General features: G+C 38.4%; 3 protein-coding genes across 3 annotated transcripts; all 3 read right to left on the reverse strand.

Moving 5' to 3' along the window:
* Window positions 1-305: 305 nt before the first annotated feature.
* On the reverse strand, window positions 306-2628 carry LOC129766866 (golgin subfamily A member 6-like protein 26). The gene is made up of 3 exons (XM_055767468.1): window positions 2383-2628; window positions 2185-2319; window positions 306-2111 (listed from the first exon to the last, which is right to left on the reverse strand). The coding sequence occupies exons 1-3, from the start codon at window positions 2626-2628 to the stop codon at window positions 306-308; spliced, it is 2187 nt and encodes a 728-aa protein (XP_055623443.1).
* An 8977-nt stretch (window positions 2629-11605) lies between these two features.
* On the reverse strand, window positions 11606-13014 carry LOC129769805 (proline-rich protein 2-like). Its single transcript, XM_055772281.1, has 2 exons — window positions 12748-13014; window positions 11606-12679 (listed from the first exon to the last, which is right to left on the reverse strand). The coding sequence occupies exons 1-2, from the start codon at window positions 12991-12993 to the stop codon at window positions 11849-11851; spliced, it is 1077 nt and encodes a 358-aa protein (XP_055628256.1). The 5' UTR covers window positions 12994-13014; the 3' UTR covers window positions 11606-11848.
* Window positions 13015-21144: 8130 nt separating this feature from the next.
* Window positions 21145-21797, reverse strand: LOC129771458 (uncharacterized). Its single transcript, XM_055775115.1, has 2 exons — window positions 21577-21797; window positions 21145-21512 (listed from the first exon to the last, which is right to left on the reverse strand). The coding sequence occupies exons 1-2, from the start codon at window positions 21757-21759 to the stop codon at window positions 21387-21389; spliced, it is 309 nt and encodes a 102-aa protein (XP_055631090.1). The 5' UTR covers window positions 21760-21797; the 3' UTR covers window positions 21145-21386.
* Window positions 21798-25038: the final 3241 nt, after the last annotated feature.

The raw sequence follows: 25038 nt of genomic DNA on the forward strand, positions 1-25038 counted from the left end.
CACATAAACCAGCTTTGAAATCACGAAAAAGTATACGTCATGAGTTTCGGTATCTTGTAGTTTTCTACCATATCGTTGGCGCTAATCATCTAATGAGAATCTTACTACACTTCCGGATATGAAGCCTATTCTGAACTCAACTGTTAATAGACTTATGGAAGAACAAACTGTAACAGGAACAAATTGCAGGACTCGCAGCATTAAAATAATGAATAATTTTCTTTATTCTCACATATCTTTTTGCTGTAGGAGCTATTTTTTAAATGTAGAAATATTTTTTTACAAGTTAATGTTAAAGTTAATATTCACAGTATTTGAAGCAATCTCCTCTCGAGCATCTTGGGCTTCTGGTCCTCCTTGAGATGATCCTTGTGATGGTCCACTTTGTGGTGGACGTTGGTTTCCTGATCCACCTTGAGGAGGTCCTTGTGGTGGACGTTGGTCTCCTGGTCCTCCTTGAGGTGGTCCTTGTGGTGGGCGTTGGTTCCCTTGTCCTCCTTGAGGTGGTCCTTGTGGTGGGCGTTGGTCTCCTTGTGGTGGACGTTGATCTCCTTGTCCTCCTTGAGGCGATCCTTGTGGTGGACGTTGGTCTCCTTGGCCTCCTTGAGGCGGCCCATGTGGTGGACGCTGACCTTGCGATCCTTGCCCTGGTGGTCCTTGTGGAGGATGTTGGTCTCCTTGTCCTCCTTGAGGTGGTCCTTGCGGTGGACGTTGGTCTCCTTGTCCTCCTTGAGGTGGTCCTGATGGTGGTCGTTGGTCTTCTTTTCCTCCTTGAGGCGGCCCTTGTGGTGGACGTTGGTCTCCCTGGCCTCCTTGAGGCGGCTCTTGTGGTGGACGCTGACCTTGCGATCCTTGCCCTGGTGGTCCTTGTGGAAGACGTTGGTCTCCTGGTCCTCCTTGAGATGGTCCTTGTGGTGGACGTTGGTCTCCTTGTCCTCCTTGAGGTGGTCCTTGTGGTGGATGTTGGTCTCCTTGTGGTGGACGTTGATCTCCGAGTCCTCCTTGAGGTGGTCCTGGTGGTGGACGTTGGTCTCCTTGTCCTCCTTGAGGTGATCCTTGTGGTGGACGTTGGTCTCCTTGTGGTGGACGTTGATCTCCTTGTCCTCCTTGAGGCGATCCTTGTGGTGGACGTTGGTCTCCTTGGCCTCCATGAGGCGGCCCATGTGGTGGACGCTGACCTTGCGATCCTTGCCCTGGTGGTCCTTGTGGAGGACGTTTGTCTCCTTGTCCTTCTTGAGGAGATCCTTGTGGTGGTCGTTGGTCTTCTTGTCCTCCTTGAGGCGGCCCTTGTGGTGGACGTTGGTCTCCCTGGCCTCCTTGAGGCGGCTCTTGTGGTGGACGCTGATATTGTGATCCTTGCCCTGGTGGTCCTTGTGGAAGACGTTGGTCTCCTGGTCCTCCTTGAGATGGTCCTTGTGGTGGACGTTGGTCTCCTTGTCCTCCTTGAGGTGGTCCTTGTGGTGGATGTTGGTCTCCTTGTGGTGGACGTTGATCTCCGAGTCCTCCTTGAGGTGGTCCTGGTGGTGGACGTTGGTCTCCTTGTCCTCCTTGAGGTGATCCTTGTGGTGGACGTTGGTCTCCTTGTGGTGGACGTTGATCTCCTTGTCCTCCTTGAGGCGATCCTTGTGGTGGACGTTGGTCTCCTTGGCCTCCATGAGGCGGCCCATGTGGTGGACGCTGACCTTGCGATCCTTGCCCTGGTGGTCCTTGTGGAGGACGTTTGTCTCCTTGTCCTTCTTGAGGAGATCCTTGTGGTGGTCGTTGGTCTTCTTGTCCTCCTTGAGGCGGCCCTTGTGGTGGACGTTGGTCTCCCTGGCCTCCTTGAGGCGGCTCTTGTGGTGGACGCTGATATTGTGATCCTTGCCCTGGTGGTCCTTGTGGAAGACGTTGGTCTCCTGGTCCTCCTTGAGATGGTCCTTGTGGTGGATGTTGGTCTCCTTGTGGTGGTCGTTGGTCTGCTTGTCCTCCTTGAGGCGGCCCTTGTGGTGGACGTTGGTCTCCTTGTTCTCCTTGAGATGGACGTTGGTTTTCCTGTCCTCCTTGAGATGGTCCTTGTGGTGGATGTTGATCTTCTGTATCTTCTTCTGATAGCCCTTGTGGCGGACGCGGATCTTGTTCATGGGGACTTTGAGGTATTTCCTGTTGTTCTGCTGATCCGTGTTCAGCTGGGGGAGAACGCTGTACTATTAGAGATCGCTCTTCTCCTTGCGGTAATTTTTCTTGTGTTCTCCAATCTTCGTTTTCTTCTTCAGCCTGCCTTAGATCCTGACTTTCTGAATCCGACGGTGGAAGCAGTTCATTTTCGAGATCTCCGGAATTCTGTAAAATGGAAATTGAAGTAATTTTAATCAAATCCAAAACGACTTATCAATAAATTCAAACCTGCGATTCAGCCACAAATTTCTCCTTGTTATCCAAATCATTTGGCACCAAAATGTCTGACTTAGAATAACTGTCCTCTAAATGCTCATCTGGTACTATTTCATCGAAAAGTTCATTTCTCAACAAACCATTGACAGCCTGAATGTTGGAATAATCTCCAGCCGCATATGGAAGATCAAACCCATCCAAGGGCTTGCCAAAGCAGACGCTTGCCGATAATAAGCAAATCAAGAGCAGAATCTTCATTGTATATTCACTGTGATTTACAGGTGAGTACTGATTTGGAGTACCACTCGGGGGACATATTTATATCGGGCGGCGTTGTTAGTGATGCGATAAGAAGATAAATCGGGACAAGATTGATAACAATAAGAAGTGAGCTGTCGTATGGAAAACCCACCTATTGACACGATTGAAGAGCAAATAGTCATATTTTTTTGCGGAAAATCCAACCCAATAGCGTGATTTGATCGATCATTTCTGCTATGCGTGTTCAACTTGAGATTTATGAAGCTAGCCGGAAAGGCATACTCTCGTGAAGTGAAGATGAATATGATGATAAATAAAACGTGGGAGGAAATAGAGAAGTAGGAAATTTGATAACCGTCACTTGTTTGTGTTTAGTAATTGGGCAACCCATCAGAATTAGCTCGTAAAGAAAATAGTTTTTTACATATGCAACATTGTCAATTATGGCTGTTCCGATGAAAATTCTGCTGTCATTTTTTAAACACTGTTGCATCCAGAAAAGATTACAGTTTCGTGAACTTTATAGGCCGTTGGAATCATTGGTTCGTTTTTCTTCAAAAATGTAAACGTCCAGAATGTAACAGTAACAGATCAAGCAACCACAATTAGGTGCCCATATAATCATATGGCATCATACTGACACTTGCGATGAATCTATTTTTATTAATCTATTTTTATTTAAACATTATCAGTTTCACAGAGTCTAGATTTTAAGCTCCACTTAAAACATTATAATTTTAAAGCTCTCTTCAAACACTGATTTTAATACAGTAGCACTCCGATTATCCGTGAGCTTGTCAGTTAATACCAAGTTTCTATTGTATACAAATGAGTTTCACTAGACGCCGGTTGGTGGCGTAAATGTCACTTGAGAAAATTTGTTATGCATTAGTGCACGTGTAAATGCATTTCTTTGCCATTCTTTGTTATCTTCTCCTTTCACATAACCTAAGAACAATCGAATTTCTTTTTCTTTTGAGGCTTGCCCTGCGCATTAATCCTCGTCCCCAGATGTAAATACCTGTTCGCTTCCTTCGATATCCGTTCGTCCGCCCGGATCTGGATTCTGTCCGTCTACACCTCGAATCCGTATGTCTGGTTCATTTCAAAGCTTAATTTCCTCTCCCTAGCACCACAGCTATCATCTGTCTGCCTCATAAATCATGGTTTCAAGAAAGGTTTTGAACGTTAATACCTCTTTCCCGGCTGAACGGAGTGGTATGATAATAATTTCATTCGAAAGACAAAATGTCCAAGACTTATATGATTGCTAATTATTAACCCAAAAACTTGTTTCGATTGCTTAAAAAACTGTTTTGAAAACAGTTCATTAAAATCACACAAATCCGTATATATGCTAACGCACACTCGGAAATCCATTCAATTGTATTGCGATGTGAGATGCGGAAGATTACGCTCACACACCTATGCATTATGCTATTCTCTTCCAATTCCATTTCATTTTGCAGCCGAACTGAAGAGCATCTAGCGAAAATCAATATGTCGATGATATTTCGATACCGATGGGTGCCATTCACTATGGATTTGAAAGTGAAACCAAAGATTCTTAGCTGCTAAGCCGATAGTCCTACATCTACCTTGAAGTTATATCACAGATATAACCCACTTCATGTTTTTGTATAATAAAAGTTTATAAGGTATATACACAGGGATTGAAACAGCAATTTTTCTTTATCCCATCTGTTTATTAGGCTCATTTAGTAATTCAGCTGTAACAGGGCCGAATTTATTAGTGTACATTTTTATCTAACGTTATTTTTTTGTATATTGCATAGTAGCCATTTAGGTGTAAGAGCATTCCTATCTCATCGATACACATGTCGCCTTTTTTAGGAGTAAGAATATTCCTATTGTTCGAAAGTTCACAGTTGGACCATACACAACGAGACTGTTCATATGAAGCTTTCATTGTTGTGTTGAATATGGTATCAATTACCGATGCAGCAGTCCTAATGTGAGCAGTAAGGGATTGGGATTACCATCACATGATGATTGTTGCGTGGGCGTAGTAGCTAGAATAACACATAAAGATGGTCAATTGAGGGCCCTGAGTAATGAGCTCATGATCGTTCGCTTAGTAGCGGACACGCAACCAATTAGGCTATGAAGACCTCTTAAAACAATGTAGTCAATTTCTTCATAAATCAAAGCTTGTGAAACAAATTAGTGAAATATATAACACAACATGTCAGAAGAAAAAAATCACTTTAGAACTTCATAACAAAAAAAAGTGATGATGCACACTTGAGAGCTTCAGTATGGAGTATGACCACCGTGAGTCTCAATTACCTTTTGACGACGTTTGGGAATGTTCTCCACTAAATTCTTCAGATGTTGTGCGCTAATCTCCCACAGTCTATCGATAATTCTGCGAAGTACGTGTCCTTGTTCGTTTGGTCAGTATGTAGCGCTTCACCTCATTTTCTTCGTATTCGATTACAGATCTCAAACTTCGACTCGTCCGTCCACAAAACACGTTTCCAGAAAAATACCGTCTTGTAGAGAATTATTTTGCGAACTCAAGCGATCTTTTTTATATTTTTGGGACTGATGTATGATAATTTGTGAGCAAACTTGCTCTGTAAACCATGTTCCCCGATTCTGCGGGTAATTGTACGGTCGGATACTGAAAGCTGAAGGTTTTCCTAGATAGATCGAATGGTTACCGACGAGTTTTTTTTTTAAATTCCCGGATGATCATTGAATCAGTGCGACGGTCTGTTTCACGCACACCTCTTCTGCGCGTTCTATCAGCTACAGATCCGAGCTTTTGGTACTTTGCCCAAATTTCCTGTACAGCACCACGACTGATATTATATTAGGTTGGGGAAGAAGTAATCCATTATTTTTGGGTGAATTTCAAAAATCTTTTTAATATGCTTCGGAATGTCCTATTTGGGTCAAGTACGCATCGTTTTGTTGTAAAATTTGTTGCCATTCTAAAGGTTTCATAATGTCTCTATCATAGTGTAGAGATGAGAGAATGAGAGAGCGAAAGAGAACGAGGCGATTTTAGGGAATGATTATATTAAAGAATAAGCAGGGTAGCTTAAGAGGAAACGGAGAACTTCGGGGAGTCGGTTTTGTACCACACGAGTGATTGGTTGTGTAAAGAACGTTGGTCATGTGAACCGGGAGTTGACGTATTAAATGAAAGGTTAATAGCAAAGTCCTAATATCGAGGAGGCAAGACTCTACATTTGGCGCAGCCGCTTCGATTTTTGTGTGACCTTTTTTCTCTTCCTTGAGAAGTGTATTACTGGTGCTGATGGAAGAAATAGACACACGAAAGAACCTGTTTTTTCCTTGTTTTATGTGCTAAATTTGTCGGAAAAGAAACTAAAAAGTGGATAAAAATTGTACTTAGTGGCAGCATGTAATCGAAGCTTGTAATGCTGGTTTATTCCAAGAGAGGAGAAAATGGAAATTGTGAAGCACGGATAAGGGAGTTTCTGCCAAGAAATTCATTAGGCAAAATTATTAATGTGATTATTCCTCAAAGCTACCACCACAATGATACAAAGATGAAAAAAGGAACTGCGAGTCCGGTTTCTTAGCCGAAGCGCACCAATATAACGCTAGACCAGTCTTCGGACTGCAGAGCGGAAAGCGAGTTCGGTTTCAAAGCCGAAGCGCACCAATATAAGGCTAGACCAGTCTTCGGACTGAAGAGCGGAAAGCGAGTCCGGTTTCAAAGCCGAAGCGCACCAATACAATGCTAGACCAGTCGTTAGACTGAAGAGCAGATAGCGAGTCCGGTTTCTTAGCCGAAGCGCAACAATGCTACGAAAAGCGGAAAGCGCGTTTCGAAGGCTAAGTGCATCCATACAATGCTAGACGAGTCAATGGTCTGGAGAGTAGAGAGTGAGTACGGTAGCAAAACCAAAACATATCTCACTTCACCAACCACAGATATGTGTGACGAAGAACGAGTTCGGATTTTAATACCTAAGCACACCACTTTAATGATAGGCCCACCGTTGAACTGTACAGCGAATAGCGATTGAGGATGTAAAAAAAATAGGAGTCTAAAGGCTGATTTAGACGATGCCAGTCAGCGCTCTAGTTGAAGTATCCAGTGAACAGAGAACAGACAAGCTGTTCAAGATACTTGTACCAGTATCGAACAAGTAATTGGCCTCTAACTTGAACAGAGTGTCTGTTCTCTATTCACTGGATACTTCAACTAGAGCGCTGACTGGCATCGTCTAAATCAGCCTTAACAATGCTGAACCGCCAGTCGCCAGTCGGAATATAGAATCATGATAAACTAGCAATGTTCTTTGCGGGCGGCGGCAAAGGACTGTATTGCATACTTTACAATTGGAGAACAACATCCTATGATATCTATCCTGACCAATTGAAGGGCTTTCACGTCGAGTGAACTTTTGGAGTATGACAACGCAATTAAAACTTTTTCGTCGGAAAAAGGGACGGGTGTATGGAGTTGGAATTGTACGAAACGGGAAAGACGAAATAAGGTTGTGTATTATTATGAAACCTCAGAATGGAGTGATTGGATGGGAACTTATTATGAAATATGCTAAGGAAAACAACACATGTTTCAAAACTTCATATTATATCAGCATACCATCGAGTTGAGTTCCAACTAAATTCACGGGGTATGACAACTTTCATAAAGAATCAGGCCTCGTGCGAGTTAAGAGATACACACTTGGAGTAATTGTATACATTTCATGATATTGTCGTGCCAGTCAGAACGAAGGAAGTGCACGATGGATAATGGACGGCATTTTAATGGTTTTGAACAGGAATAACGTTCAACACGAATTGGGATAAAAGAGCTGGTGAATTTCGTTGGCTATTCCATTCCGAATATATAAGCTTGCGCACAGACTTTACGTAGGTTTTTTGGAGAGAGGTTGTTAGTTTTGGGCAGAAACGAATTGTAGCTTTTGACGACCTGCGAAAATAACTGTCCACCAACGTTAGAAAGCTAGCATTTGGCTATTGAGTGGATAGTGGCGAAGTTCTTCCTGTACTTGTGCGGCTCACACTTCACTATTTCAACGGGCAATCGAATTCATTTCGAAAGCAAGCATCAGAAAGGGAGATGTGCCATGTCAAGGGCGGACGGATGAGCTTCTCGAACCCAGCCATTCGATTCTCAAATAAAACAAATTGTTGGGTCTACCAATATCTCTGATACACTATCGTGATCAAGTTCCTCACAATCGGCAAAGATCCTGAGGAAATTACTTTTGATCAAATTGAACAGGAAACCAGCCACGATAAAACTACTTCTGAATTGAGGGTACTAATGGAATAGTCATACGATTCGCGCCGACAATGGACCACCGTTGTCGAGATATGAATTCGCAAAATATTGTTCATCTAAGAATATTAGACATGTAAATAACATCCCATACTGGTCGCACGACTTCGTGGAAATATAACACTAAAGCATTCTTCGAACTCTTTTGCTTGCTACAGCAATAAATTCGGATTGGCGTATGTACAATGCGACCCCTTATTCAGTTACTGGGGAAGCACCTATGGAACTCCTTACCGTTCGTCCTGTAAATGATTGTCTACCTTTCCTAGAGAACAAATCCTGTCAGCGACCGTGGTGAAAATGTGCGTGAAATGATGCACGGGAAATTGAGGGATAATTTAATGTGAACTAACGTCATATACCTTTTAGAAAACAGGTCACGTTTTTATGAAATAATGTTAACATTAATAACTATTTTTGTCGCGAACGGATTTTGACGATTTACATACCAAATGAATCAGAAATTCGCTAAGATTAGTTTTTTTATGCTATATACTACAATCCCCTGATGTTACACGGTTTAAATTGATGAAAACTAGAAGCACTTCCATTTTCCCATACATTTTTCATTTGTGAGATTTTCTACCCACGCCGTTAATAACGAGCAACTTATCGGCGATCAACGAAGGGGAATGATTTCAAGTCTCCAAAAACAAAAAATGGAATAAGAAGAAGAACGTAGATCCAACATTTATGCATAGAGCCAAACTTCCAGTATCGTTCCAGATACGAAGCAATAAACATCGATTGTTCTTCCTTGTTTTGCTTCATCACATGTCTTCGTTTCGGATTGAGCTGTGGTAGCGACCAAATTAATTACTCGCTGATGTCTTTGGCATTGCAATCATTACATCAAACTGACGCCATTCCATTAAGGTTCTGAACTACACAATTGTGTGGGGAATCATCAAACTAGCCTATCATCGGTTCATCAAGAAAATAATTGTTCAGGAATTTTGTGTGTGATTTGGTTTCGCATGACAGTAACAAAACTTTCTCCACCAAGGATGAAAGCAAAGCTAATCGAGACCTGAAATATTAATAGAAAGGCCTTCTGTTGAGCAGAGCGCAAAGCGGAGGACTTGACCAAAATAACAGCGTAGTTCTACGTCAACGATGTGGTTGTGTCTTGGACACAACCTCCTATTTTTTTTCCCCAGTTGTAGTTGCAGATGATGTGGTGTTTCAAAAATTACCGAAAGAAATTCTGTCAGCATCATCGGGATCATTGTCACAAAAGCTAACAACTGAGCGGAACAGAATGAATATACTGCGGAGTGCCTTGTGAGAAGCAAGAAGCTCGATAGGTACCTAAAATTTTTTTTTTTTACTTTAGAGTAGGAGAAGGATGTAGAGATGAGAGAATGAGAGAGCGAAAGAGAGCGAGGCGATTTTAGGGAATAATTATATTAAATAAAAAGCAGGGTAGCTTAAGAGGAAACGGAGAACTTCGGGGAGTCGGTTTTGTACCACACGAGTGATTGGTTGTGTAAAGAACGTTGGTCATGTGAACCGGGAGATGCGTATTAAATGAAAGGTTAATAGCAAAGTCCTAATATCGAGGAGGCAAGACTCTACACATAGGAGTTTTGGTCCTTATTGGCGAAAAACAGTAGCAATAGACTTCTATAATCTTCTCCTGATCCCAATTTCTTAACACTCAGGAAATTTTGCAATGCGAGGAAAAGGTGGTAATCGCTTGGTGCAGTTTCGCATTTATGAAAGAAAAAGTGTAAAATATACCGAATTTGCTTTTCGTTGACCTCCATTGTTAGCACCCTGTAACTCACAATTGAATGAACAAATAAAAAACAGCAAAGGAATGTCACCTTTACAACGGGCCTAAACTTGAAATTGTATGATCGATATTACCCGCGATATTGATCACTAAAGCCAACTATTGAGAAAATAATGGACCTAATACTTTTTCCCCAACCTAATATGTTGCGGCAATTTTCCGTTGTGATAGATTGTCATTACAGTCTTTTACCACTAAACTTCGAATGGGAATTGAAATTTGTTTGCCAGCAGAGTTCCAACACTTTTCTCAACGATAAGCAACCGAAGCACAGCTTGAATTGAACGTGAATGCCACGTACAAATAGTTTTGACATAAGGCAACACCTGAGAGAAGACATGACAATAGAGGGGCGATTCGGGACCACTTTTTCTGTCAAACTCGGACCACTAGCAACTCGGATTCCGATTGGTTGATGAGGAAAATAATTGATAAATACAAATATACAAAAATGGGTTTTCCAACATTTTTCCGGTGTTACCAAATATATTCAAAATAAAATAATAGTTGCATTCACATTTCAATTCAATGAAAATTTTTATTATCGATTCTTCGTATATATTCGTTTCTATTACGTCCTGTGTTCAGTTCCCGAAGAGAGAGAAATATTACATCGGAATTTCCACCCTACACCTTTTTGTGATTCTTTTGCAATCTAGCATAGCATAACGGACTAACAAAGAAGAGCATTCAATTGTTTTCCAATCAAATTAGGACCAAATTAAAAATAACAATCAAGGCAGAAGAAAAAATATTCAAAATCATGTTGTTACCTGAATAAACATACACTTTTTTTGCATGTATGTATGATACTTGCAAAAAAAAAACTATGTTATAATTTGAGAATGTATAATTTTATCAACATTTCAGTACTGTTAGTATTTAACGATATCAGAGTTGAATTATACGGACTTATTCCCGTATACACAACGGTGAAAACGAAATGAAGGGTATCCGCGATAACAACGGTATGGTATATCTGGATACGAAATTAATTTTTCACAAGTCTCGAAGGCAGTTTTAAATAACTAAAATCTGAATGAAAATTTTTACTTGGCGTTATTCATTTACTTGAGGCACGTCTTTCTTGTCCTAAATTTGCCTATTTCCTACCTATTTTCCGGTATTCCCACTAAAATTTATCACATGAAAAAACTAAAGTTTTTCATTCATATTGAACACTAATTTGATACGGAGAAGTTGATTTTCATTCATAATTTCCATTCGAAACTTATTATCTTTGACGCTTCACTAACTTGTAAAACGAAGTTCTTGTTCTTGCTCTCTCTGCTCTCTCAACATTTCTTTTTTTTTTTGCATACCAAAATAACAGGAAAATACTAATTGTTTAAAATATGTGACAATCGGTTGAACAATTAATACAAAAAAAAATGGGTCAACTCAGAAAATACAAAAATGAGAACACATGTGATTTTTTTCGTTGCGGGTATACACGATATAATTCGGCTCGGTTACAGCTGAGAATAGTAAGCAACCTAAATCAAACAAAACGAGAGAAATAAAAAAATTATTTTTTATTATTCATTCTCTTAAATCGATTCTGAGATTTGGCAAACTATCATTATGTGTTGGAAATTCAAAGTCCTTCAGAACAAAGACTTATTATCGAAATTGCCTTTGACCTTTTTTGTTTTAAAGAGGCCTTAAACTTTCCAGTTCATTCGCCTCTAATCGAAATTGCCACATAAACAAGCTTTGAAATAACGAAAAAATATGTTAAAAAAAAAACAATCAGTGATGGTAAACATCATAATCATTTTAACACTTACTATACTTCCGGATATGGGGCCTTTTTTGAACTCCTTATGGAAGCCTTATGGAAGAAAAAACTCGTAACATCAAAATAATGAATGAATTTCTTTATTCTCACATATCTTTTTGCTGTAGGAGCTATTTTTGAAAGTGAGTTGTAATTTTTACAAGTTACAAGTTTACAAGTTAATAACCCAGTATTTTAAGAAATTTCCTCTCGAGCATCTTGGGCCTCTGGTCCTCCTTGAAATGGTCCTTGCGATGGACTTTAGTCTCCAGATCCGCCTCGAGGAGGTCTTTGGGACGGTCCACCTTGTGGTGAACGCTGGTCAGATGGTCCTTGTGTTGGTCGTTGGTTTCCTTGTCCTTCTTGAGGTAATCCTTGTGATGGACGTTGGTCTCCTTGACCTCCTTGTGGCGGATCTTGTGATGGATGTTGGTCTCCTTGTCCTCTTTGAGGTAGTTCTTGTGGCTGACGTTGGTTTCCATGGCTTCCTTGAGGTGGTCCTTGTGGTGGACGTTGGTTTCCTTGGCTTCCTTGAGGCGGTCTTTGTGGTGGACGTTGATCTACTTGTCTTCCTTGAGGTGGTTCTTGTGGTGGGTGTTGGTCTTCTGGCCCTACTTGAGGTGAACGAGGGATATTGATCACTAAAACCAGCTATTGAGAAAATAATGGATAAGTCTTGTTTTCCTTGAGGTGACCCTTGTGGTGGACGTTGGTCTTCTATCCCTCCTTGAGATGGTCCTTGTGATGGACGTTGATCTTCTGGATCTTCTTCCGATGCCCTTTGCGGTGGACGTTGGTCTCCTGCTTCATCTTGAGATGGTCCTTGTGATGGACGTTGATCATCTGGATCTTCTTCCGATGCCCATTGTAGTGAACGTTGGTCTCCTGCTCCACCTTGAGATGGGCCTTGTGGTGGACGTTGAATTTCTGGATCTTCTTCCGATGCTTGTCCATGGTGACTTTGAGGTGTTTCCTGTTGTTCTGCTGATCCGTGTTCAGCTGGGGAAGGACGCTGTACTATTAAAGATCGCTCTTCTCCTTGCGGTAATTCTCCTTGTGTTCTCCAATCACCGTTTTCTTCTTCAGCCTGCCTTAGAACCTGACTTTCCGAGTCCGATGGTGGAAGCAGTTCATTTTCGAGATCTCCGGAATTCTGTAAAATGGAGTTTGAAGGATTTTTAATCAAATCCACTCCAAAACGACTGTTCAATAAATTCAAACCTGCCAATCAGCCATGAATTCCTCCTCGTTATCCAAATCATCTGGCACCACAATGTCTGACTTAGCATTACTGTCTTCTAAATGCTCATCTGGCACTACTTCGTCGAAAGATTCATTTCTCAATAAACCGTCGACAGCTTGAATGTTGGAATAATTCCCAGTCGCATTTGGGCGATCAAACCCATCCAAGGGCTTGCCAAAGCAGACACTTGCCCATAGTAAGCAAATCAAGAGCAGACTCTTCATTGTATATTCACTGTGATTTACAGGTGAGTACTGATTTGGAGTACCACTCGAGGGACATATTTATATCGGGCGGCGTTGTTAGTGATGCCACCCGATATAAATATGTCTATATTTTCTGAGTTGTTAGATAAGTCGGGACAAGATTGATAACAATAAGAAGTGGGCTGTCCCACCTATTGACACGATTGAAGAGCAAATAGTCATATATTTTTTACGGAAAAAGAGCCTTTTTAAAAACTCATCGGCCGTGGGCAGATTTTCCACCTTCAATCAATGTACAATTATGAGAATACACCAAAATAGATATGGGAACATAAAGTTGGCAACATTTTTTGATATGAGCGTCATTTTGACAGCTGTCACTTGTTTGTGTTTAGTAATCGGACAACCTATCAGAATTCATTCGCAGAGAAAAAAAAATTTACGTTTACTTTATTTAATAGAAACAAGGCCTGTTTTCGAATGTTGCACCCTCTCTGGAAGACGTAAGCCTACGTCAAAACATGGTTTATTATATTCAGCGAACAAGCCCATTTTGTGATTAAATGAATGCAACATTGTCAATTATGGCTGAACATTGGCCTAAGAACGTTCTCCTATCATTCTTCAAACACTGTTGCATCCAGAAAAGATTACAGTTTGGTGAACTTTATAGGCTGTTGTAATCATTGGTTCGTTTTCCTTCAAAAACAATGACGGCCAGATTGTAACAGTAACAGATTACGCAACCACAATTAGGTGCCCGTAATGGAAAGGAACTATAGTTTCGACAAAACGGTGCAACATGCAGTGTTTTTTGAAATATTTATTGTAAACATATATATTTATTGAAATAAACGTTCGGCGAATGAATATTTTCGCGTAATATTTTTGTGTGACTATGTAAATTCATTGGTCTGCACCAGCCACACCCAACGAGCGGCCTACGGGCCGAATGTGGCCCCGCGGGCTCTTCTGGTTGGCGCATCTGGTATTACTTTATTTTACTCTATTTTGATAAGAAAATTATAAGTGGTGTTTGTTATTTTGTTGACCTGAAAACTTTCCATAGCGCAAAAAATGCTTTAAAAGCAAATTATTGATATCATAAATATCTATAAATATTATTATATTAAATAAGTAATCAAAGCGAATGAAGAACTTTTTATCGGAAGAGAGCTTCTGTGAACTTAGGAGCGTATTCGGATATATTGGTGTAATAACGATGATGTTTTGAAACATAGAAGCTTTCTAAGACTCTCAGACTTCCTAAGTTCATTTGCCTCTAACCTAAAAAAGACCAATTTGGAAAACTTAAGTGAACATCGTGCCTTGAGAGAGGGTATTAGGAAAGCCGCTCATGAAGGAGGGGGACTTGATTCTCAAACAAAGACAGGCAAATTCAGCTAGTCTATTTAAATACAAATGAGTTGGTGTCCGTTCCTCACGATTTAACTCAAGAACGGAGCAACGGATTTGAACAGTCAGTATCAGGATTGGTGTGTCTCAGTCTGCTTCAGGCTTATATGCTAAAAAATTATGAAAACCAATCAGAGCGTTGGAAAATTTGAAAGTCTTTAGAAAATGTTATATATTTATATAAATAAAAATGATTTGGTATCCGTTCCTTACGATTTATCTTGAGAACGGAGCAACGGATTTGAACAGTAAGTATAAGGATTGACGTGTCTTAGTCCGCGTCGGGTTTATCGGCCAAAAAAGAAATTATATACCGCAAATATATATCGCGTATAGAAAAAAAAATTTCGGGGAACGTGAGTGTAACTTTGCGAAATAAAAAATTATTGAAATTTTTCGCATCGATTCAAAAAAAGTGCCAAAAACCGAATTTTCATAGGCCTTTTCAAAATTCACTGTAGTTCTGCAGATATCGCAGCAAGTTCTAATATTTGCAGGCAAATTTTCAGCCTAGTGTATTGTATTTCTGTTCGTTTCTCTTTTGCTGTCGTGATGAACGGACATGCGAAATCGTTTGCTTGTGAATGTACCCAAGGGGTAGAATATGATTTCGCACACATTTGAGCAGTTAACTAGGTGTTCCCCTGTTGATTTTTTATATCACGAATAAGATATGCGAATGTACGGATGTACGGAGAATTGAATAAGCTTGTCTTGATGATTTGAGTGTCGAACATCAAAACCACAAACGAATACTATTTCGTAAATATTTGAACAGAACGCAAGGCAATTCCAAGGGTAAACAAAATATCCATTCATCCGTTTATTAGGAATTGATTTAGATGCATCTTCAAACAAATGATTACTATGCCAATGGTAGTCCTACGTTAACCTTGCGGTTATATCACAGATATAACCCACTTCTAGTTTTTTCGTTTTGGTTGGGAAAAGCTGCAGATTTGAATAACGACATCCTTCAACAACTAGAAAATCAGGGTTTAGTTTTCATGAAGTCCCGTCTGCAGGCTATCGACCGCACCAATCATGTCAGGATCAAATCAAGGAGTTCAGTTTTTGTTGAGAAAGCAATACAAAAAAGCCGTATCCATAGGGTTTTTAGACAACTCTTTGGGTTTATGAGGACAACATGATTTCGCTATGAATCTACAGTGTGTCACATTCTCAAAGCTGTTTAATCTGTTTTGCAGAAAAATGTTTCTCAGTCACACAGGTGTGTTGTTAATAGATTGTCGCAAACTCGATGGAGCGCTCATTATACTGCTGTGAAACCAACTTATGGGGTGATCACACTGCGACTCAAATACTGGATCTAGTGCACGGTCCCTCCTACAAGAAGTTTATGATTTAATACTTCTGTGTTATCTGTACTTCTGATGCGTTGTATCGCATGGAGCGCAAAATATTTGCAAACTAAAGGCCCATCTCTGAGTAACGTTGTGACCAGATCCAATGCACTGGTAATTCTTCTCGCTGTCGAAAGAAGCAGTCTAGTCGAAATGGCCATTAAGAAGGTTTTATTAAATCCAAAGGAAAATTCTTAAGACACTTCTAGATAGGTAGATAAGACAAAATGAGCAAACCAGGCGAAAGATCTTCCGGACCCGGTCCAACGATGGATGAAGGGATGTTGGAGTGCATTGGTCATTTTCATCGGGAACAACAAGAACGGTCAAAATCGCCTAAAAAAGAGTACCAGCGAACACAGCGAACTGAAAAAGTCGATTTGACAAACTAGCAACTACGCAGTTTCGGAAAGGCAGCTTTTGCTAGAGATACCAGGACTTAGTAGATATTTGATGGCCAATGAAATTAATTGTAATGATGTCATTAATGAGATTGCATTGGATGTGTTACAGTTCATCATGAAGTAGGACTTCCAAGAATCGCCTCGAAATCATAAAGTGAATTTGAAGCTGTTTCTAATCGTGTACGTTTCGCTGGCATCTTGTGGAAATTAATTAAAATTTTGCGGTCAACGATGGTTCAGACACAGGACTTGGAAAAATCTGTAACACATCAATCTTTTCAGCTGAATTTCCGACCACATTCGATCATTATACTATTGCATTCGGGATACCGAAAATGAACCAACGCCGAACCTCACTATCACAGCAAGCCCCTCACAGACGATTCATTCAATTTTGTTCATTCTCTTTCTCGTTCTGTCCTGCGTTCACGGAATGTGAGCAAAAGAAAATATCCCTAGTTTTGCCATTCATTGACATTAATATACCAGTTCATTCACTATCAGCATCGCTCCGGACACTGACCGAACGGAGAAATTCGTGGAGGAAGATAACGAAGTACAGATTGCTCATAATAGTGACAATAAATTAAATTGTTCAAGCATGCAAGTTAAAATGCTTTCATTTTACATAGTGAATATGCGATTCCAATTCGACTTATCAGAAATGCTTCAAAAGACTCCAATTCCGATGTAAAAAATACCGTCTTGACTCAAATTTCAAACGTTTAAATTTTGACTCGAATTCCGAACACACGAACATAAAATGGTGGTGTCCAAGACACGACCGCGATGCGAACATTTCGAGCTTCCTTTTGCAAACGGATCAAACTGCTGTGCTATAACATTAGCGGGTGAAATTGCCAACATCCAGCTTTGGCTGACGAATTTTGCATTTGCTACTCGGATCGATTCTGCAGAATGCTTCCCCGCTGTCCAAGCCTATGCAATCCTTAGCTGTGAGTGTGCATGCAGATCTTGCTCTTTTGTTGGCATTTCCGCTTGCGCCACCGATTTGCGTTGTCCTTCAATAATAACTGAATAAGCAAGGCACTGACTCAATGAGAAAATCATACACTTATCGGGATATTGAAAATGAACAGTCACAACATTCCTGACAATTCAATGACAATGAATAAATGTGAATGAATTCTCATGACTCGAGCTTTAAGAAAAGCTCAGATAGCACAGAATGAATATGAATGAACACAGTTGTAAATTTGTTTGCCGTCAAATGAATGACAGCAGCATCGACAAGCAAAATAAACGCGTTACACTGATGAAAATATATTTTCAATATTACTTAACGAGCTCAATATTTCCAAGTCAACTTTCATTTAATCGCAGTTCAGTAAAAAATTGATATTATTCAACAACTCCCTAAACACTCGTTCATCATCAGAGAATATAGGGTAAATGATCTTGGTTTGTCCAATTTGGGGTGTTTTTACGCAACTAGTAAATGCAAATCGATTTTTCTTTATGAAAATCACACATAATCGATACGAGTTTGGGTTTGTTGAAAAGCCCCAAGTCTCTAGTTGCTGATACTACCATAAGGTGTTGAAATTATTCAAATTTTTATGTTTTTTAACGATTTTCCTTAAAGAAGAATTATGATCATGGTTTGACCACCTCTGATCATGGTTTGCCCAAAAAAATTATCATGGTTTGTCCGGTTTTAGAAATCTCCATTTTTGAATGAAAACATTCGAATTCACAATTAGATGTTGCATTTATCATTGCTTGAGTTAACTGTCATCATATTGATTCATTCATAATTTAGGCTTTCTTCAGAATATTGCCTTTTCTTGGGCATTTTAGAAGTGTTCACCTCAACACAATCAACACAGAAAAACCATACTTCTGCTATGCGCGAAGCACACCATAAACAAACATAAACAAACTGCAGCGCGCCAAGCGGTTGACATAGAAATCATGTGGACAAAACAACATTATTGAATTGGTCAACTCATGATCAGAATTGAAAAAATAAAAATGCGTTAATTTAATGGTTTAGCTATGTAAATCCGATACAAATGGTAACAAGCATGATGTTTACAATATTTATAAGTGTTGTAATCCAGAAAAGGTCTGAATACGTGCCAAATAATCATCTGGTGATCGATTAAAAGTTAGCTCGAATGAGGGGCGCATTGACACAAATAGAAGGTGTATTTTATAATCCTTTAAAACATTTGATTTCGTAAAAATATACTATCAAACTACTATAAATCATGTAAAAGACAATTTCATTTATATGTTTCGAAACATTCGAAGGCCTTATTTGACACAGGAGCGCTGAATTAGAGCATTCAAAAAAGTGGGCAAACCATGATCATATTTTCGACTGGACAAACCAAGATAATTTACCCTATCTACTTAAGTTATTCAACAAAAAGTTCGAAAACTACCTTTTTGACCCATTCTCACCTCCATCGACGGTACTTATAAGTTATTATGTTAGTACAGGGAAACTTCGATATAACGTACAATTTACTTTCCAAATTGTACGTTGTATCGAATTGTACGTTATATCGAAGCACAACAAAGAACTCAGAAACATAGCTCATATTACTTTTATTGTGATGCTGTTTTGGGTAGAATTAGTAGATAAGGTTGACGAAATCCATCTAGAATTTGAAGCCAACCTTTCTTATGATGTTTCCCTTCATACTGTTGATTGAATACAAAAAATGACCGCTTACTTGTTAAAAAACTTTTGCCTTGTAACAGTACCCTTTTTCCGATGTCTGGGAGTCTTGTCGGTAGTTGTTTAATTTTCGTTCATAATTTAAAAACAGATATATTTTTTAGAAAAATGGATTTAATTTTTTTAAATAATTTTTCTCCAGCGCAATTTTTATAATCTTGTCCTGTATTCTTTATGAAAGATTTGATTACTTTCTATATTTCATTCTACAACTAAAATTTTGTAGGTCTTAAAGCTTTTAAGTAATTTTTTCGAGAAATAAAAAAATAACTTAATAACTTAAATAACTTTCAAAATAATTTCAACTCAAAAACTATAAGAACTACAAACTTTTGGTCAGACAATGAAATATAGAAAATGTTCAAGCGTTCATTAAAAAATAACTCTATTTAAAAAAATCATTCTACAAAAACATTTTGAAAATTTTTAAATTTGTTTTTCTCATGAACATTAATATATGAATATTCCATACAACTACCAACAAGTCTCCCATTCATTGGAAGAAGTACACTGTTACTTTAGGTAATTTTTATCAGAAATAAAAAAACATTTTTGACAAAAATTAATTTTAATCTCCAAAATATTTTTTTTAAAATAAAATTACAATTTATGTATTTTTTACATGAAAATTTGAACAATTTCCTACATTTCATTCTTTGACCAAAATTTTGTAGGTTTTGGAATTATAAATTTTTGTTGAAAATTAAGAAAAAAAAACTATTTTTTAATATTATCAATCAAATAGGTACCAAAGTAGAATGCTTAAAAGCATATTGAACTAATTTGTTAAAAATATCAACCAAATAATGCCTGTGCAAAAAGTTTAGATCTGTTTTCTGCATCATATGCCTTAAGCGTCCGAAATATGATTCAGAACGGTATGCTACCTGCCACAGTTTTGAAATTTTGCACTTTTCGTAGTTAGACTGTAAACTTCCTATAGAAAAACAGATCGGTGACAGCCTTACAGTTCCTTACAGTTTTTTACGACTCATAGACTTGGTTTCAACACTCTTTTCAATGAAAAGCAACTGAAGCACAATTTGAATCGAACGTAAATGGCGCGTTTAAATAATTCTGACATAATGCAATACTTGTAACACAGGGTGCGTCAAGGTTTTGTAACAAGATATTGCGAAATTTTCCAGTGGATTTTTTTCTCATTTCATACCTGTTTTAACCAAAAATTACCAAATTTGCATAGAACTTCAAAAATTGCGGATCAAATTGGAATTATTCAATGCTATTCAATAACGCTTGATATGAACATTCATTTGAAAGATTACATCATTCAAATATTTCTAATTATTCAGCTATGAAAAAGTTTATAAATGGGGGTGATTCTATTCGTTGCAGATCACTTGTATACATGATATAATCCGGCTCGGCTACAGCTGAGAATGATAAGAAACCTAAATCCAACTAAACTAGAGGAATTAAAAACCATTATAATTTTTGTAAGTCGATTCTGAGATTTGGTAAAAGGAATTTGAGTGATTCGAATAACTATCATTATGTGTTGGAAATTCGAAGTGTATCGGAACAAAGACTAATTGTTGACGCTAATCATCATAATTATTTCCACACTTACTGCACTTCCGGATATGAGGCCTTCTCTGAACCCAACTATTAGGGCAGTATTCTAGTCTAGGAATTTGAAAAAAAAAATCAAAATGTTTTTCCTTCATACTTCTGTAGTTTAGGCATTGGTATCTTACCTGATACGGCAATAACAATAAACTTCAAACGCGTGTATCTCGAAACAAGTTTTCTCAAACTGGCATATACGATATCTCAAGTTCTACTGAACCGATTCATGTCGAATTTATATGAATACAATCTGCAGGCATCTCTCTATCGCATGAACCCCTAAAAATAATATAATCGTTTCAAACCGCATTTTGTTTTTCAAACGGCCGCCATTATGTCAAAAAATATGTTTTTGATTTGTCCGAGGTTCATGCGATACCGGCATCTTTACTGATTCAGAATCTGTTCGATTTTTTTGTTTCAGATAATCCGAAGGGCTGGAATCGTGTACGCCATGGCACAACTTTTTTTTTAACCCTCTCACTTCATCAGCTTGTAACTGTTCCAGTTATGAATATTTTTTCTCCGTTCAATTTTTGTTTTATTGTTAGAAGATAGATAATCAAATAATGATATAATGTATAGTAAGAATATTCTTTGTTTTATTTTCACGGAGCTCGAAAAAACGTCCGAAATTCGTGTCTCTACACTAGCATACCCCCTTAATAGACTTATGGAAAAAAAATTATTAATGAAAAATTTTCTTTATTCTCACTTATCTTTTTGCTGTAGGAGCTATTTTGATTGTTTACAAGTTAATGTTGAAGTTAATATCTACAGTATTTGTAGCAATCTCCACTCAAGCATCTTGGGCTTATGGTCCTCCTTGAAATGGTCCTTCTGGCGGACGCTGATCTTGTCCATGGGGACTTTGAGATGAACCCTGTTCTTCTGTTCTGTGTTCAGCTGAGGGAGGGCGCTGTACTATTAAAGACCGCTCATCTCCTTGCGGCAATTCTCTTGTGTTCCCCAATCTCCGCTTTGTTCTTCAGCTTGTCTTAGATCCAGGCTTTCTGAGCTCGATGGCAGCAAATTTTTGAGATCTCCGGAATTCTGTAAAATGAAAAATTAAAGTAATTTTAAAGTAATCGAAAACGACTTATAAATAAATTCAAACCTGCGGATCAGCCACGAATTGCTCCTCTGACTTAGCATAACTGTCCTCTAAACGCTCATCCTTCAACAAACCATCGACAGCTTGAACGTAGGAATAATCTTCAGCCTCATATGGAAACCCATCCGAGGGCTTGCAGAAGCAGGCGCTTGCCGATAGCAAGCAAATCAAAAGCAGAATGTTCATTGTATATTCACTATGATTTACAGATGAGTACTGATTTAGAGTACCACTCGGGGGACATATTTATATCGGACGGCGTTGCCAGTGATGCGAGAAGAAGATAACTCGGGACAAGATTGATAACAATAGGTTATCTGTCGTATGGAAAACCCGCCTATTAACTCAATTGAAGAGTACAGTCTTATATTTTTTGACGGAAAACCCAAACCAATCGCGTAATTTGATCAATCATTTCTGTTATGCGTGTTAAACTTGAGATTCGTGAACCTAGCTGGAAAGTATGCCTCATTCATCGGTAGTTTCCACCTCTAATCAGTACACACTTGTATGAATATACAAAGAGAAACTTGAAAAAAATAATGGTGTTTTAACCCTTTATACGACCGTGGCAACTATCTTGCCACCAACAAAACATATTTTTTTCGCTGCACTTGGAATATTATTTAAATATTTTACTTAACCAAAAATTTCAAAGGGTATCTGGCATACTCCTTTTAAAAAAATATTAAAAAATGTACCGTTCTGAATCATATTTCGAACGCTTAAGGCATATGATGCAGAAAACAGATCTAAACTTTTTGCACAGGCATTATTTGGTTGATATTTTTAACAAATTAGTTCAATATGCTTTTAAGCTTTCTACTTTAGTACCTATTTGATTGCTAACATTAAACAATCATCGAATAAAACGCTTTTCAAATGAAACGAATAAGAATCAAATTTCGGACACTATTTTAAAAAAAACAAATTTCGGACAGATTAAATTCAAATTTCGGACATTTTATTTTGTAATTTTTTGAATGAAAATTACATTACACTTGATATATTTTATAGTCAACTGCGAAACACTTACCAAGCAATCACAGTAAACTGTTAACGATGATGAGAACTGATGAAACACGGGAGAAATTTAAATATTGATGAACGGGTAAATCCAACGTGCTCACGCTGAACAAACGTCAAACACAAACAATAATGAGTAGTGTTGTCATATTTCAAATGTAGTTCTCATATGAAATGATAGTGAAACCAAGGGATTACTCTAAAGAAGCAATCGTGATATTAAGTTTATAGTTATATCATCAGTGCATTAAGCATTTGAAGATATTAGAACATTGTGTCCGAAATATGATGTTGTTCGAATTATGATCCGGAACATTTGGGAGACATTTTTATGTAACAAAACCATGATATTAATGCGTCGGCAGAAAATTTAAAAAATGCAAAAAGTCGATAAGTTTTTCACTGCATACGTACTATTTAAGATAATGCAATGTTTTCAATAAAATAAATGGTATGTTTGATGAAGAATTCATTTTTTTTTCTTTGAAACTCTACATAAAAAACAGTTTTTTCCGCTACAACATAAATATGGTAAATAGCTGAAATCAAAATCTGGACACTCTGTTGGTCAACCTCAGTGGCACTTTTATTCCACAATCTCTTTATGTCTACAGCATCCCGAGTCACTTTAGCACTCTTCTTCAATTTCCGCCTGACAATTGTCAACTATTTTTCGATTGGGCGGAACCGGGGGCAATTGGGAGGATTGAGGTATTTTGCAATGTTATCGACCCCATTGTCACAGTACCACTGATGCAACTCTCGACTGTAGTGTCAACTTGCCAAATCTGACCAAAACTTCACCGGAACTTTGTGAGCCTTAATAAAAGGAAGGAGACATTTCTGCAAGCACCCTTCCCTATACATATTCGAGTCCTGTTGTCCTGTTTGTAACGAGAACCTTGGTTTTCTGTCCACCGCACGTTTTGGGGCAAACCTGAACGCTTAATTTGTTCGGATTCCACGAATGAGATCGTTTCCTTCGATGTGGATGAGATGAAGGCGAGGCATCGGTAGGCCTTGTTAGATTCTTGGGAAACCAAGGATTTAACCTTCAAGTGTAGAAAACACTGGTTATTTCGTGATCCATCAGTAACAGACGGAACGCGAAACACGAGAAATCTCGTGAGCGGTCCGCAATGTGTTAAATATGCTGGGGATATCTCCTCTGGCAATGGTCTTATGGAAGTTCATGCCTGGGAGCTGTCCAAAATTCATCTTCACGTACGTTTCATCATTCAATGATGCGTCCTTCGTACTTTGTCAAAACCTTGTGCAATTTCCGAGCGCGTTTTTGGCCATCAGCCTCTTGCATACGGATTCTCCGTACGGTATTTTGGTGAGAGTTGTGTTTTTAACGATGTCGCAATCCAAGAGTCCTGAGTTTGTCTTAATTATTCTCAATATCTTCAACCTCAACTTCCGATCGTAAGTTCATCATATCACGGTCGATTCAACCTCCTTCAGCGATTTTAGTACCTGACCACGCTGGATTTTCAATGTGGGTGTCCAAAATCAAATTTCTTCTCTCGGCTTGCTTCCTGCACAACCTTTTCAAAATAAAACGAACAAACGTGAAATTTCCACTATCGAAAGATACAGGTTTTTCAAACAATTTGTTGTCAGAACATTTCAGATATGTCTACTACAACCGCTGCTATAAAATAAACAGTGATTCCGGATACTAAATATTTCATGTCTGACATCCGATCAACATCTGAAAAATTGTGCGATTCTTTCAAAGAAAACAATGGTTCAGTTCAAGAAATTTATCAACGAATTCCACATGAAAATTTTATTCAGCGATTGAGCAAATTTTTGATTAAATTGATACGTCAATATTAAAAATTGTCATATTTGAAATGTCATATTATTAAATACTAGGTTACAATTTAAGGCGCTTTATGGACCGCTGGACTCATTGGTTCGTATTTGCTCGAAAACGATATACAGGTCGGACTCGATTATCCGGAGTATTGTTTTTTTTTTTCACTCCGGATAATCGAATCATAAAAAAAAGAATTTTATCTCGGTAAACGTAAACGTACGATTTGCACTTATTTATTGAACGGTTTCATCTAGTTTGGACATGTTTGTATTTTTGTGACTTTGTAACTTTGTAACTTTGTCTGTAGCGCTGTACCACATTAATAGAAATTAAAGTTTTCTCAAAACTTCATCAATATGGGTATCAAATGAATTCAATTTGAATTTGCATTTTTCATGAATAACTGTGTTCTACTAGTCAAGACCTATCATTTGATACCCATTTTGATGGGGTTTTGAGAAAATATGTTATCCGCCATTTTATAGTGACTGCCATCTTGGATTTGCATTTTTCATAGATAACTGTGTTCTACTAGTCAATCCCTCTCATTTGATACTCATATTGGCTATTCAATATGAAATTATTATACAAATTATTCAGAATTTCCGAAA

The sequence above is a fragment of the Toxorhynchites rutilus genome, chromosome 2 (genome assembly GCF_029784135.1).
Source record: "Toxorhynchites rutilus septentrionalis strain SRP chromosome 2, ASM2978413v1, whole genome shotgun sequence".
Classification (NCBI taxonomy): Eukaryota; Metazoa; Arthropoda; class Insecta; order Diptera; family Culicidae; genus Toxorhynchites; species Toxorhynchites rutilus.

What these genes read in the sequence shown, in the direction of transcription:
- LOC129771458 (XM_055775115.1), bottom strand. Translation starts at nt 21,759, where the DNA reads ATGAACATTCTGCTTTTGATTTGCTTGCTATCGGCAAGCGCCTGCTTC. An exon ending in AATTCGTGGCTGATCCGCAG is followed by an intron (nt 21,513 to 21,576) that starts GTTTGAATTTAT and finishes TTCATTTTACAG; the next exon opens with AATTCCGGAGATCTCAAAAA.
- LOC129769805 (XM_055772281.1), bottom strand. Translation starts at nt 12,993, where the DNA reads ATGAAGAGTCTGCTCTTGATTTGCTTACTATGGGCAAGTGTCTGCTTT. An exon ending in AATTCATGGCTGATTGGCAG is followed by an intron (nt 12,680 to 12,747) that starts GTTTGAATTTAT and finishes TCCATTTTACAG; the next exon opens with AATTCCGGAGATCTCGAAAA.
- LOC129766866 (XM_055767468.1), bottom strand. Translation starts at nt 2,628, where the DNA reads ATGAAGATTCTGCTCTTGATTTGCTTATTATCGGCAAGCGTCTGCTTT. An exon ending in AATTTGTGGCTGAATCGCAG is followed by an intron (nt 2,320 to 2,382) that starts GTTTGAATTTAT and finishes TCCATTTTACAG; the next exon opens with AATTCCGGAGATCTCGAAAA. An exon ending in GAGAAGAGCGATCTCTAATA is followed by an intron (nt 2,112 to 2,184) that starts GTACAGCGTTCT and finishes CCCATGAACAAG; the next exon opens with ATCCGCGTCCGCCACAAGGG.